This window comes from Festucalex cinctus, chromosome 8 (assembly GCF_051991245.1).
Source record: "Festucalex cinctus isolate MCC-2025b chromosome 8, RoL_Fcin_1.0, whole genome shotgun sequence".
NCBI classification, from domain to species: domain Eukaryota; kingdom Metazoa; phylum Chordata; class Actinopteri; order Syngnathiformes; family Syngnathidae; genus Festucalex; species Festucalex cinctus.
Genome location: NC_135418.1, coordinates 17,535,583 through 17,548,671, shown reverse-complemented (window position 1 = coordinate 17,548,671; position 13,089 = coordinate 17,535,583). Strand labels below are relative to the sequence as shown.

Below are 13,089 nucleotides of genomic sequence, written 5' to 3'. Positions count from 1 at the left end.
TGATGCATTAATATTTCTTCGTTTGTCTAGACCTGTAGTGTTACTGTCACTTATGATGATGATGATGATGAAGAATGATGACGATGATGTATTAGCCATTCTTAGTTTGTATAGTCTTATACCGTTACTATGTAGTTTATAATGATAATCTGATAATGTTGTCAGCTGCTTATGCAGTTACCACAAAGTGCGTCTCAGGATGATATTGGATGATGATACATTAGCCTTAGCTTGTCTATTCATGCTGTTACTATTTCCCTTATGATGATAATGTGATATTGTTGTCAGTTGCTTATGCAGTTGCTATGGTCCTATATTAGTATTAGTTTGTTTAGTCACTCTTATTTGATCATATAGGCCTTTATTCTGTCTTTTCGAAATGTGCATTGTTCTAGCAAGAGTAACTAAATGACACGTTTGTCAGTACGTCGAGGTTCTTGAGCCAAGGTTTCTCTCAGCGCGTTGGGGATGGCTTAATCCAACTCTTCCATGCGAGCCACCTTCCATGTGTTCTGAATTCAGCCCTGGTTTTTGTTGTTACTTTGTATTTTTTTATATTAAGACACTCTATTTCCCATCTCCTGTGACAACTGCTCTAAAACAAATTGTTTTAATGGTTGGTTTATTTGCCTTTATCTACTTCATTTAGAACTTACTAAACACTACGCCAATTCAGAAAATGCCAACAACAAAGTGTGGCATAAACATAAGTTAATTAGTCAGTCCAGATACTGGTATTGAATTTCTTTAGATTGTTGTGGTAAGCCTAATAAATTGTCCAGTAGGAATATTTTGATTTCCTCCTATCACTATCCTACACTCCATATTTTAGTTGAGTTTAATTTTAAGATAATCATTCACTCTGATCTTATCATGCTTCTAACATTACGTGGCTCAAGGACACTGCCAAGAAAGGGTGCTCACACACATGCCACAACACACGCACACACACACACACACACACACACACACACAGCATGGTGCTTCTGTTTGCGTGTGCATGTCTGTGCCCTGAGGCTTACTGACTATAAATGAAAGCCATTACTTCCCGCAGATCACAGTAAACGTCATGGTAACGGCTTTCAGAGGCAACCCGCACGGAACATTAACCACCTTGATATTAGACGCGATTAATCAGCCGCTCCAATGAAAAAGCGAATGCCCTCCATCTTTTCTGCGCCCATTCCTCACCGCAGGCAGACGGCAGACATGTCGAGGGTGATCGCTGTGTTGGATGTTCTTACCAGCAGTCCTTGAATGATGGTGTGCCGGTTCTTCCCTTCATAGTCCACCACCTCGATGTAGTCCAGATAGGCATCGGCCCAGTACACCAGCCTGCTGACCAGATCCAGCGTGATGCCATGGGGGAAGACAATTTTGCTGTCCACAAGCTTGGTCCGGTTCTGGCCGTCCATGTCGCATCGCTCCACCTTGGGGATCTGACCGTAGTCGGTGAAAAACACCTTTCTGAGGAGAGAAATGGGCAAACCTCATTGAGGGTGGCTCGACAGACTTGGTAACATTACTAGACGTTTGCAATTTCTGGAGAAATTGTGTGTGAAGACTTAAATAAAAAACATTGCAGCAGGTGGAATAATTTGGAATAATATGCAATGACGTGGAAAGATAATCAGCGTCAATTCTGTAGTGAGGTGGCAGTTTATGCCCAATGAAATCTCACTAGCAAAGCCAAGTTTCCTACATTGCATATTGCATGTTTTTAAAATGTATTAGACAGCGCAGAAGAAATTGGAAGTTAAAAAAAAAAATCAGTCAGTCAGAATGCATCTAGCAGTTTTCCTGGTGAAAAGGCCACTAAATACAAGACTGGTCTGCTTTCATTTCCATCACAATGGACTTAATGTTCTCTCAAGGCACAAATAAAATCAATACAGCTGAAGTAATTTTTCAAGAAAAAATTCAACATTTTTCTGTTGGTTCAATCACATTCACTAGTGATGGAATTGTATTGTCATTGATTGTATTCTTCCAAAGTGAGCCTTGAGCTGGCTGAGATTTAGATTAGCATTAGCCTGAGAAAAAAGTTTAGAATGTTTTCATTCTTAGAGTAGTGATTTTATTGCTTGCCGCATTTAACTGAGGGAATCTTATTTTAGTCTAGAGCAAAACATATTCTCTGATAGTTTAGCTAATTTTCGCATTAGCATTAGATAATTGGATTATTTTATTTTTATTGATTTTTTTTTTAAATGTATTTATATTTTTTATTTTTCTTATTATGTCTTAGTATTATTGTATTTATTAATTATTTATTTATTTATTTATTTTATTCACTGTTCTCCATTTTAGTAGTTGGTTTTACTAGATTTTATATGTATGATAGTGTGATACTTTGAAAACGCTTGTTTATAAAATATGCTATAGAATTACAGAGGATTGGATTGGATAAGAAATCAGTCATATACAGTCCTCTGTTTACTTTTCTATGGTGCCAAATTTGTATGTCTATCATTGTCAAGTCATAATTACAGTAAATATGAAAAACGAATCTAGGCCATGAATGTAAAACAATAAAATGCAGAAAGTACGCTATTAACTGAGCATATAATTTTTTTTGTGTTACATGACGAGGACCTTTCCTATTTAAAAGCTTAAACTTGAAATGCATTGTCATAAAATAATTTAGAAAACCTCCTAATTGTGTCTCACAATGTCTGTGCTCAATTTAACTATCTAACCCTCCAAGTGTCCTTGCACAGTTTTAACACAGATGTGTGACATTTAGTGTGTATCATGAGAATGTTCCATTTGTGTACACAGGGGAAAAGCCATCACACTGACCCCATGGTGGGGTCCAGGGCGATCCCTTTGGGGTTATAGAGCTCCTGGTCCAATAGGGTGACACATGTCTGTCCATCTTTGTCGCACACGAAGATCCGGTCGTCCACGTCATCCACAAAGTAGAAGTTTCCGGTGAGCCAGTCGATGGCCATCTGCTCAACATCTGCACGGAGGGAAAAAAAATAAAAAAAATGTGGATTAGGGGAGGTGGTAGGGAGGAGGTGCAAGGAAAAGTCAAACTTATTTTTAGTCCTTAAATTCCTGTGGGCTTGTAAAGAAGTTGAACATGTGATGTTGTTGTAAATACTTGTAGCAAGTAAGAGGTCGTGATCATAGGTTGAAGTCAACTAAATTGCTGAGCAGTTATGTACTAAACACAAGTGGTCCATGTTTTCAGCTTTGGACAGAGGGGAAGTTTGCACGACTGACAAATGAGTCGAGAAGCGAACAGCATCAAGCCGGTAAATGTCAGTTCGAGGCCAATCAGGCAGGATGTGTCGCTTACTATGAATTAAACGCCACATCCGGATTTTATTGAGACATTAAGGGCAAGTTAGAGAGTGTCAAGGAAAACAAGTAAGACTTCACCTCCATGCACACTGCTGAGAATGTGGTGCAGGTCGGCCACATAGGGAGGGTGGGGGTGAAGAGAAAAACAGTGGACGAAAACGATGACTACATAAAACCATCCTTGATTACTTCCTTCTTCCTTCCCTCCCCCAAACAGCCAAATACTTCCCAGGATGATGTCGTTTGTTTACTCTATCCTGTTTGCAATATACTGTATTTGTGCTGGTTTAACGTGATCATTTACAAGCTTTGTGTATGTTAATTCTAAAGTTTAGAACAACTTTGCCAAGCTTGAACTATAAACAAAAACTGGAGGGAAAAAAAAAAAAAAGACAGCCTCAAAAAAGTTTTTGTGTGTTGTAATAGTTAAATTCGTTTTTAGAGCAAATTTGATAGATTTTTTTGGAAACTGTTTTATTGAGTTTAATTTGTATTGCCGTTAATTTTAGTATTACTTTTAGTTTAGTTTTGTTTTTCTTTTTTGTTTTTTAATATATGGAGTATTTGTCGAGTGCAAGATAAAAAAAAAAAAAAGTCACTAAGTATAATGTAAACTACAATTCTCAAATAACTGACCTTCATTCAAATATCAAAATAAATATATTAAAAATTAACCCTGAAAGTTCATGCACGTTATTGACAAAGACATAAAAAAAGGACATGTTCACTATAAATAGAGTTGGTTTAATAAACATACAATGTACTTTCAGTTAATTTTAGGGGAGGGGTCGGGGTCGGAGTGTTTAAAGCATTTTCGTTTTATTTTGTGAACAAAAATGTTTCAATTTTAGTTATTTAGTTAGTTTTCGTTCTGATGAAAACAAAGCAACCAATGTCAGTGAATTGTTTAATAACCAACTTTGCCACATAATTCAGAAGCTGTTTGAAATCAGAGGGGGCTGCTTTTATTGGTTACAGCGCCAAAGTGAATAAAACATAAAAAATCAATGATAAGAACAAACATAAAGCAAATGTGTGTATCTGTTAAAGAGGTTAATTTGTGGAACAATTATGATAGTGAATTGAAAAAGTGTGAATCACTTACTGTGTACAAAAAGAGGTTCAAAAATATAGTGTGACAACAATATATAAATCAGGTATAAAATGTAGAGCTTTATTTTTTTTATGTGTATGCATACACAATGGATAAGGGTTTAGAACTCTCACTACTATTACCTGTGCATTTAATAAATTTGTATTCCACAAACGCAATATTATTTAGATTACAATGTTTATGTTTAGACGAGAGGGGGGAGGTACAACCTGCTTCTCAAACCAAGTTTTCGGTTGACTTCCCCTTTAAACTGAACAGACCGAAGAAACCATTTGTATTCTATTTTTTTTTTTAAACAGCTAAAAGAGAAAAATTCCCCATCCACACAAAAATTTAATGGATTCCCGCCCTCCAGAAAGTATCACGGAAATTGATGGTGTGTACTTTTTGCATCATGCTTAAAACCAACAAACATTCATCAGCAATTCTTGTTGCTTTTGGCAAAGGTGAAAATGATCCAAGTGTGCAAGGGAAGCGGATCGGCACAAAAATACATTTGTTTTTCGTTATTAAATAAATAAATAAATAAATAAATAAATAAATAAATAAGAGTAAGGGGTAATCATCAAATAAATCATTGTTATCATGGCACAATTACTTATACTGTGCACGTCAGCCCTTGAGCCCTCTCATAATGAATACTATTAAAGCTAAATCAGCTAGCGGGGAATATGAGCTTTTGGATAACTTGTCATTGAAGGTGAAATCTAATGTTTGGGATAAGTTTAGTGTGATAAGAGCCAGGCATAATAACCTTGTGAATGGCTTTGCTGCATTCAAAAGCGCCAAAGGGATTTTTCTTTTGACAGCTTCAAGATACACATAATTGATGACTGCAGAGGAAACATGATGACACTTGCGGGAGCACGGATTGAGAAAAACAATGGACAAGTTTAATGTTTCTGATTCATTCTAATGCAAAACCTTTGGCTTGAGATGGTTTATCATAAGAAAGTGTTTTGGGGTTTTTTTTCAGTTTGTGGTTTTTATTAATTGCTATTTACCTGAATGAGGGTTGATAGGTCAGTTTTGTTTGGGAGCTTGATGTGCACGGGCAGACGCGGTTTTGAAAAAAAAAATGGACCCGTGCAGGGCTCATTTCTCCACATTGTCAATAGTCCCTGTTTTGCATGTGGCTGATGCAACATGATGGCTTAACAATGGAGCCATGCTATCGCAACGGCTTTAATGTGCCAGCACTACCAACATGACAAAGCATTAGCATAAATGCAAAATAGGGCTGAACGATTTTGAAAATTAATCTATAGCAATTGTGATTGAATATGCGATTAAGGTCCTCTCTCCATGTATTTTTTTAACAAACATAAGCAATAAATTAATCTGTATAACAGTAGATCTCATAATGTGCAGAAATTTTGGTTTTATAGGTTAGACTTACACTATAATAAATGCAATGGGGGGGTTGGGGGGGTCACATAAGACCACACACTTCTTAACCAAATGTATGAAATAATGCCACTTTAAATCTGGACAAATATGTGCATGCATGCAAAATATGATGTGCCCTTAATATGTCATTTTTCTAATCATCGTTTTTATATATTTCATTTTTCATACAGCCATTCAAGGATAGCACATAACTGGTGAACAGCAAACAAATATTAAGTGCAACAACTCATTTTGTGCATTTTCCCCACAAAAAATCAACTAACTTTTTTTTCTTGTTTTTTTTTTTTTTGTTTTTTTTTTTTTTTTTTATTACTGAGGTTGGTGCAATGTTTCTCCTGCACATCCTTTCCAATCTGAAAAAAGGCCTATTCATGTTCTACTAGTATAAGGCCATATAGCCTAAGCCACATCTGCCATCTACTGGTGAATGGTAATATTGCAACTTAAAACTACAGTCTACCCATTTGTATTTCGGCAATCACAGACTCGTACATTCTCATATTTATTTTATTTTAATTTCTGTTTTAATTTTTTAGTTATTTGGGGGTTTTCCCTGTATTTATTACCCCCAAACCACACCTGATTTTTCATAGAAAACTGAATTTACTATTTATTCATCAAGAATTAAAACAAATAATCATTCAAATTCAATAATTCAAAAACATTACAATTCAAAAAGTTCTTTTTTTTGCAAAATATTTTTTATTTTTTGAATGGTAAATGGTAGACGACGTGCACTTATATAGCTCTTTTATCTACATCATGTGGTGCACAAAGCACTTTACTAAGACTTCACAAAATTCTACCAAACAATTGTGTCGTAAACATATATGAACCCTAATGCAAACCACAAGGAATCAACATAAATAATGAAAAATCTGCTCTAAAAGGAGCATCAAATGTAAGCAAAGCATTTGATAAACCCCAAGAGGAGAAGCAAAACATTTCATCAAAAAGCCCATCGGGAAGCTTTAAGTTAAACATCTAAATGTTGTTTCACATCTGCCAGCTCTCATTTGAACAGCGCGGTAGACGAGCAACAGATAGAAAGTGGAACGGAGAGGAGGGCATTGCAAACCGCAAGACGTCTATTTTTACAGCTGCCATGAGCCCTGCTCGCCCCAGAACTGTCCTCACACAAACACAAACAGCCCAGATATGGGGCTGCAGTCGTGCAGCAGGGGTCCCAGGTCATGAAGTACTGGCTTGTTTTCCAGGGTGAGCTGGGTCACTGTGATGATGAAGGCAGACCAAAGTCTCCATTCCTCCAACCAAGAACCAAAATGTTCGATAAGGAGGAAATGACTGAGCAGATTCTTAGGATAAAAAAACTACTTTGACCAACAACCGACCAATAAATCTGTCTCCCGTTGCGGAATAGTTGCCAGTGTTGCAAATGTTTTGGTGTGAGCAAAAGCTGTTGAAAAGGTATAAGTGAAAACGACAGAGGAATGAAGCAGAAAGGAACAAAATGTGAGGGAAAAAATAGAGAAGCTGGGAGGGAAGGGAGATCTGATTTCCACCAGGGAAACTTGGCCATTGTGCCACATTTCTGAGGTTTATGGGAGTCAGCGGCCATAATCCCAGAGGTGCTCTTAATTTTTAACACACACTGCTCTGTTTAAACACTTCCAGCTGCCGCGCGACACACTGATTCACTGATTAAGCCATGTATAAACATAGGTATGAGAGTAGGAGATGTGCAATATTCTTCTCTCCTCCTGCATGCATCGTGTTTCCCCTTCCTGGTCTGGATTCGTTAGGTGCACTTCATTATGAGTTCTGTCCATCTCACATAATAAGACACAGCAACTTCAAGAATACAATCAAATGCCTCTTTGTCTTTTCGCCAGTATCTGGGAGTACATCTACAGTATTTCTGTAGGTAGGAAGTCAGATTTAAAGGGATAGCAACATGGAGCTTTTAGCCGTGTTAAAATGCTAATTCCTCACCAAAAACATGACGGAAGTGGTGTTTTCCATTCTGCTTTCAAAGCACCAGCCCCTCCCAAACTGAGAAAACGAGCTGTTGGCACTTTATGACATCATAAGGTGTGGACCCACCCCCGCACCGTCTCTGCGGACACCCACTTTCTCTGAGACCTCCATGGGATAGTGACAAAAGTAGCCTTTATCAATAAACATTCTGTCCAAATGAATTCAAAGCAATCAATTATCCATCACATTTGCAATGCCAAAGTGCAATGACAACTGGCTGTCTTAAAATCCCAGAAAGGTTCTGACTGACACTTGTGTAAGCTACAAGTAAAGCTTTTGCACTGTTGAACCAAACTAAACGAATAGTCTAGTGATTATTGGTTAGTGTGCTCGCTCTGTAAGCAGCATGTCCCTGGTTCGAAACCAGCCCATGTTTATTTTTATTTTTTCCCTCCTTCTTTCCTTTCGCTTCTTCTCTCTCCTCCCCTCCTCCTCCACGATTTCCTGCGGCGAGGCCCCATTTTGTTTCAAATGTTTATTCAAGAATTGGCTTACTCAGAGGAGCGCTCAAACGCATAGCTACAACAGCAGACTGCAGTCGGCTCGCCAGGGGCGCGGCAATCACACAAGGAGAGGCGGGGTTTTACTTTCGCGTTACAAAAATAACCAACAAAATACCTAATATTTCATTAAAAAAATACATTGTCATGGTGTCAAAGGTAAGATTGATGCCTATAGTTAACTTTTAGAAGGGCTTCAAATACTGTGGTGTAATCCCTTTAAAATGTATGTAGAGTATTTCATTGACAATGAAGGTTAAGGTTAGCGTGTGTGTGAATGGGAAACTATTTGAAATGTGCTGGCTGGCTTGACTTTTTGCAGCACATGACCCCCGTAAGGAGATTTCAAGGCACTGTGTGTGTGCTGATCGGAACATGGTGCAGGCTGTGCAGGGAGGGGAGCAGGTCTATCCTGGAGGCTAAGCGACAGCTCTTGGATCAGCCCTCTTGTGCACAGTGTGTCGGCTGAAAACATATTGGTTCCGTTTGAAGGAGTCACAGCAGGGGAGCTCTTGGGTCAAATTGCGGTTCGGCCATTATTTACTTGTAAACACTATTTTGACATTTTTGGGCTTTTGGACTTAACCTAAAATTAAACCTATGAGCAGTATTGCAGCTAACAGTAGAACTCCATTATAAACAAATTAATCGACTATTGTTACAGATACAACTGTTGAGTAGAGACCTAGAAAACAAGAATTTGTTTTAATGGGATGTCCCATCTCCCTACTAATTGGGCGGAGGTGGGTAGTAATGAGTATTTACTCCATTACTTTTACTTGAGTAACTTTTTGATAAGAGTAGTTTTACCACACAATACTTTTTACTTTTACCTGAGTCGATGTGTGAAGAAGAAACGCAACTCTTACTATGCTATATTGGGCTACATTAGTGTTGTTACCCGCTGTCCCATTCATGCGGCCCTGGTTGAAGACTGGCATGATGAGAACCCGAAAGAGTCAACTGAAAGATGACGTCTTGGTGCTTTAGCTTTAAGAAAATGCCACCTATAGACTGGGTGGCAGCGCCGAGCGAGTTACACCACAATTTGTGAATGGATTGTTGTGCATGCTTGGGCTAATGTGTCTGCTTGCACGTTTGTTTGAGCTCAAAAAGTTATTTCTTTTTATACATTTTATGATTAAGAAAATGGATGGATGGATGGATGGATGGATGGATGGATGGATGGATGGATGGATGGATTTAATGATGCCAGCATTTGCTCATAATTTTATGTTTTGTCTGTCTGATGACATTGTTTTTAGAAATAAATCAGACTTCAGTTACTCTTTTCAGGGAATACTTTTTACTTGTACTTGAGTGATTTTTTTTATCACTACTTTTTACTTTTACTTGAGTAATATTTTGAACTAACGCTATTCGAGTACATTTTTGACTACTCTACCGACCTCTGTACGTGGGGAGTGCGCATTTGCGGAAGCTACATTCACGTTATGCTAGTTGTGTGTGTTTGGGAACATTTTGAGACACCCCAGACAGTAAGATGTATATTTGGCGGGTTAACACCTCGCTGTAGGCCGGCCAATGCTAACGCGTCGTTATTGGCCTCTCACGCTGTCCTAGCAATACCAAAGGGAGCTTGCAAACTTTGATGCTAGCCGGAGCTGAGTAATCAACTAGCTTAGCGCTAGCAAAGACGAGACTAGTGTAGCACAACGAAATGGGATGTAAGGAGTAAAACATCCTATGTTCTGCTATGTTATACGTACATACATGAAAAATAAAACCCAGTGTGTAGGCTACAAGAGACGGATATGTTTGAATGAGGTGAGTGAATATGTCTTTGTAAATTTAAGCTGAAGATAAAGCACTATAAAAGTGCACTTCATTTAGCATTCTTGATCAAATTTTATTTGTCATTTGTTGGACTATGAAGTCTTTTTTTTTTGTTTTTTTTTTTTTTGTTTTTGTTTTTCAATAACCTAAACCAATACGAGTTGTCAGACTCGCTTATTATAAAAGGAATCTTCCTTCTATTTCAACGTGTTTTCGTGGTACACAACAACGTGATTACAAACTGCAGGTTTCATAACACAGAAGGACAAACTGAAACGTTCATGCAGAAAGAGAGGAGAGAGAAAGAGTGGTGAAGTCACATCTGGACAAGCCATCTGTAGCGTACCGAGGTCATGAGTCACTCCAACCAAACGTGCATCATTTCCTGTATGTTCCCGCCTGCCTTTGGTTTCTGCTGCCGCCTTCACACGACGACCGTCAACATAAACCTCCCACTCTGCCGCCCGTTCAGAAGGTCGAGTGGCACTGACACTAAATGTGCTGTCTGGTTCATGACCCTCAGATGCTAGCAGACATGACATCGCTGAATCTTATTCAACAACTTCTGTTTCTTTCTCCTTGTGTTGGGTATCAAATGAACATTGGAGAGGCTGAAAGGAAGCAGATGCCTTTTGCGTGCTCTTGGGCTAATGGTTTATTTGGTCTAATCTATTCACAAATACGGCTTTAATTATAAACACATTCAAGCTGAATCTCCGACGCTATACGACTATCGTGAACCTAGGCATACTAGTAATATTTTAGCTTGCTTTGCAGGATGTAAAATATCCTTTATTGTTATTTGAGCAACACAAGGAAGTAGCTGGTATTTCTTCATGCTTCTCATCCTTAAATGTGACTTTTAGCTGAGAATTTGCCAAGTGACAGCGATAATCATCAATAGTGTACACTTATCGTTCTTATAATGTAAAAATGTGTTTCACTACCCCAAGCAGTGTATTATTTAATCACACTGTGCCAAATAGACTGATAACAGATTTTCTATTTCCTGATCGTAAGACGGCCATAAGATACTGGTATCGGGCACTGTCGCGAGTACTGATACCTTATAATAGGGCCGGGTATCAGCCCGATACAGATACATGGTGGTGGTACTTGCACATCGGTACCAAAAAAAGAATTTTTTGTAACATTATTTTAAAAACGTTTTTCTGCTTAACTAAGAATTGTGTTGAACTGATTGAACTGATTTTTTTTATTTTGTATTTTTTTTTTTTATTTACATTTAAGCATGCACACGAATAAAGTTTTATCTGTAAAAAATGCTCAGTGCAGTAAGCTTGTTTACATCTGTTATGAAAATCCAGCAGTAGCAGCAGTGGCACATGGCGGAGAGACTAAGAACAATTAAATCTGACTTAAACTTCTGATCTAATTAATCACACAGGCCGATTTCCTATTCCTGTTGGGTTGGTTCCAGATATGAATGTGGCCGAAAACAAATCTTGTCGAAGTGGCACAACAGCTTTATTTGAAAATCTTGTGCTGGATGTATTATTCATGCCCAAGCATCCTTTATGCCTGACCTGCATTAATAATCATATCATAGAATTACACAGTACTTTCCAATTTTTTTTTTGAAGAATTATAGATTTCAAGCTGTTTCTTTGTATGCAGTACAAAAGAAATAGTGTGACTGTTTTTCACATGGGATATGATTATCTAAATCTTTTATAATAATGAAAGATATGTGAAATATGACATTACACCAGTGTTAACTACTGCATGTGACGTTCACAACAAGTGTAAAAAAAACAACAGAAAGTTCACGTTGTCTTGTTGTATATGTGATACAGCAACCTTTTCCGTAATACCTTGAGATACATGCGACCTGATTTACAAGGTTTTTTAGTTATAGTCCGACAGTTGTTTACTTTGAATTGAGATATGAGCGCCTTAAAGCTAACATAGAGCTAGTACACAATGCAAAATGCCATCGATGGGCTAATGAACAGCTATGTGGTGGCATTATAACACTTTAAGGCATGGATATCTAAATATAATCAGCATATATTCTTTATCCTCCACAGAAAATGACTAATATTATTGAAAATCTTATTTGTTTTCTCCATGCAATGATTAAATTGTTACTACCAGGGATGGGCGAGTACCAGATATCGGTATTAGGCAGATAACAGCCTAATTTTAAAGTATTGAGTGCTCGAGCACACTGCCGATACCAGCCACTTATTTACAATTTGTTGTCATTGTGTTGAATTAAATTTTATATATAAAAATGATGAATATCAGTACTCGGTACGGGTAAGTACTTAAAGAGTGAATGCTTGTATTGACATTAGTCTGATAAAAAAATGAATAAATAAATGAATAAAATAAAAAAAAATAAAAAAAAGTGGTATCGAACATCCCTACTTAACACACACACAAAAAAAATACTATATTTTTTGTTGTTTTTCGATGTGAGGTTGCAATGGACTGATTGCATTCCATTAATTTCAATATCGAGAGATGATTTGAGATGCACACTGCACTTTGAAAGCTCCAAGCTACTATTGTTTACTCAGATCTCCCTAATTTGAATAAAATAGCCATTCTCCTGTCAAAGCAAGTTAATTGGGATTTAAGAGTGAATTTGCACACTGATGGGGCGTACTCACGATGCAAGCTGAGAGAGATGTTGATGACTCTCTCCTCAGTGAAGCCCTTAAGATTGGGAATCTTGGCACATTTGAGATGCGTGGATGAGGGAGATTCTCCCACGTGGATCCAGCAGACCGTTTCCTGAGCGTACAGGAAATCCATGGCGGTGGTTTGCTTGGTGCTGGTGGACAGCAGGCTGTGGACTGTGGTGCCGCTCAGAGAGGTGGCCTGGATGTTCTGGGAGTTGGCGATCAACAGTACGGGCAGACGGTCCACTGGGACTGGGCAGAACAAACATCAACATGAAAAGAATATTCATCGTGTCTGGGCCAAAGT

At 38.0% G+C, this 13,089-nt stretch overlaps 1 protein-coding gene across 5 annotated transcripts in view; it reads right to left on the bottom strand.

Annotated features, from left to right (window-relative positions):
- LOC144023246 (low-density lipoprotein receptor-related protein 1-like) overlaps nt 1-13,089 on the bottom strand; it is a 120,783-nt gene that overhangs the window by 67,033 nt on the left and 40,661 nt on the right. For all 5 annotated transcript variants that reach the window (XR_013284509.1, XM_077528453.1, XM_077528455.1 and 2 more), the window contains exons 6-8: nt 12,771-13,034; nt 2,803-2,965; nt 1,245-1,467 (exon numbers count right to left, since the gene is read on the bottom strand). Coding sequence is in view for 4 of the 5 variants with exons in the window: in XM_077528453.1 (XP_077384579.1) it covers nt 1,245-1,467; nt 2,803-2,965; nt 12,771-13,034 (650 nt within the window). In the remaining variant the exon portion in view is untranslated. The remainder of the gene's footprint in view (nt 1-1,244; nt 1,468-2,802; nt 2,966-12,770; nt 13,035-13,089) is intronic.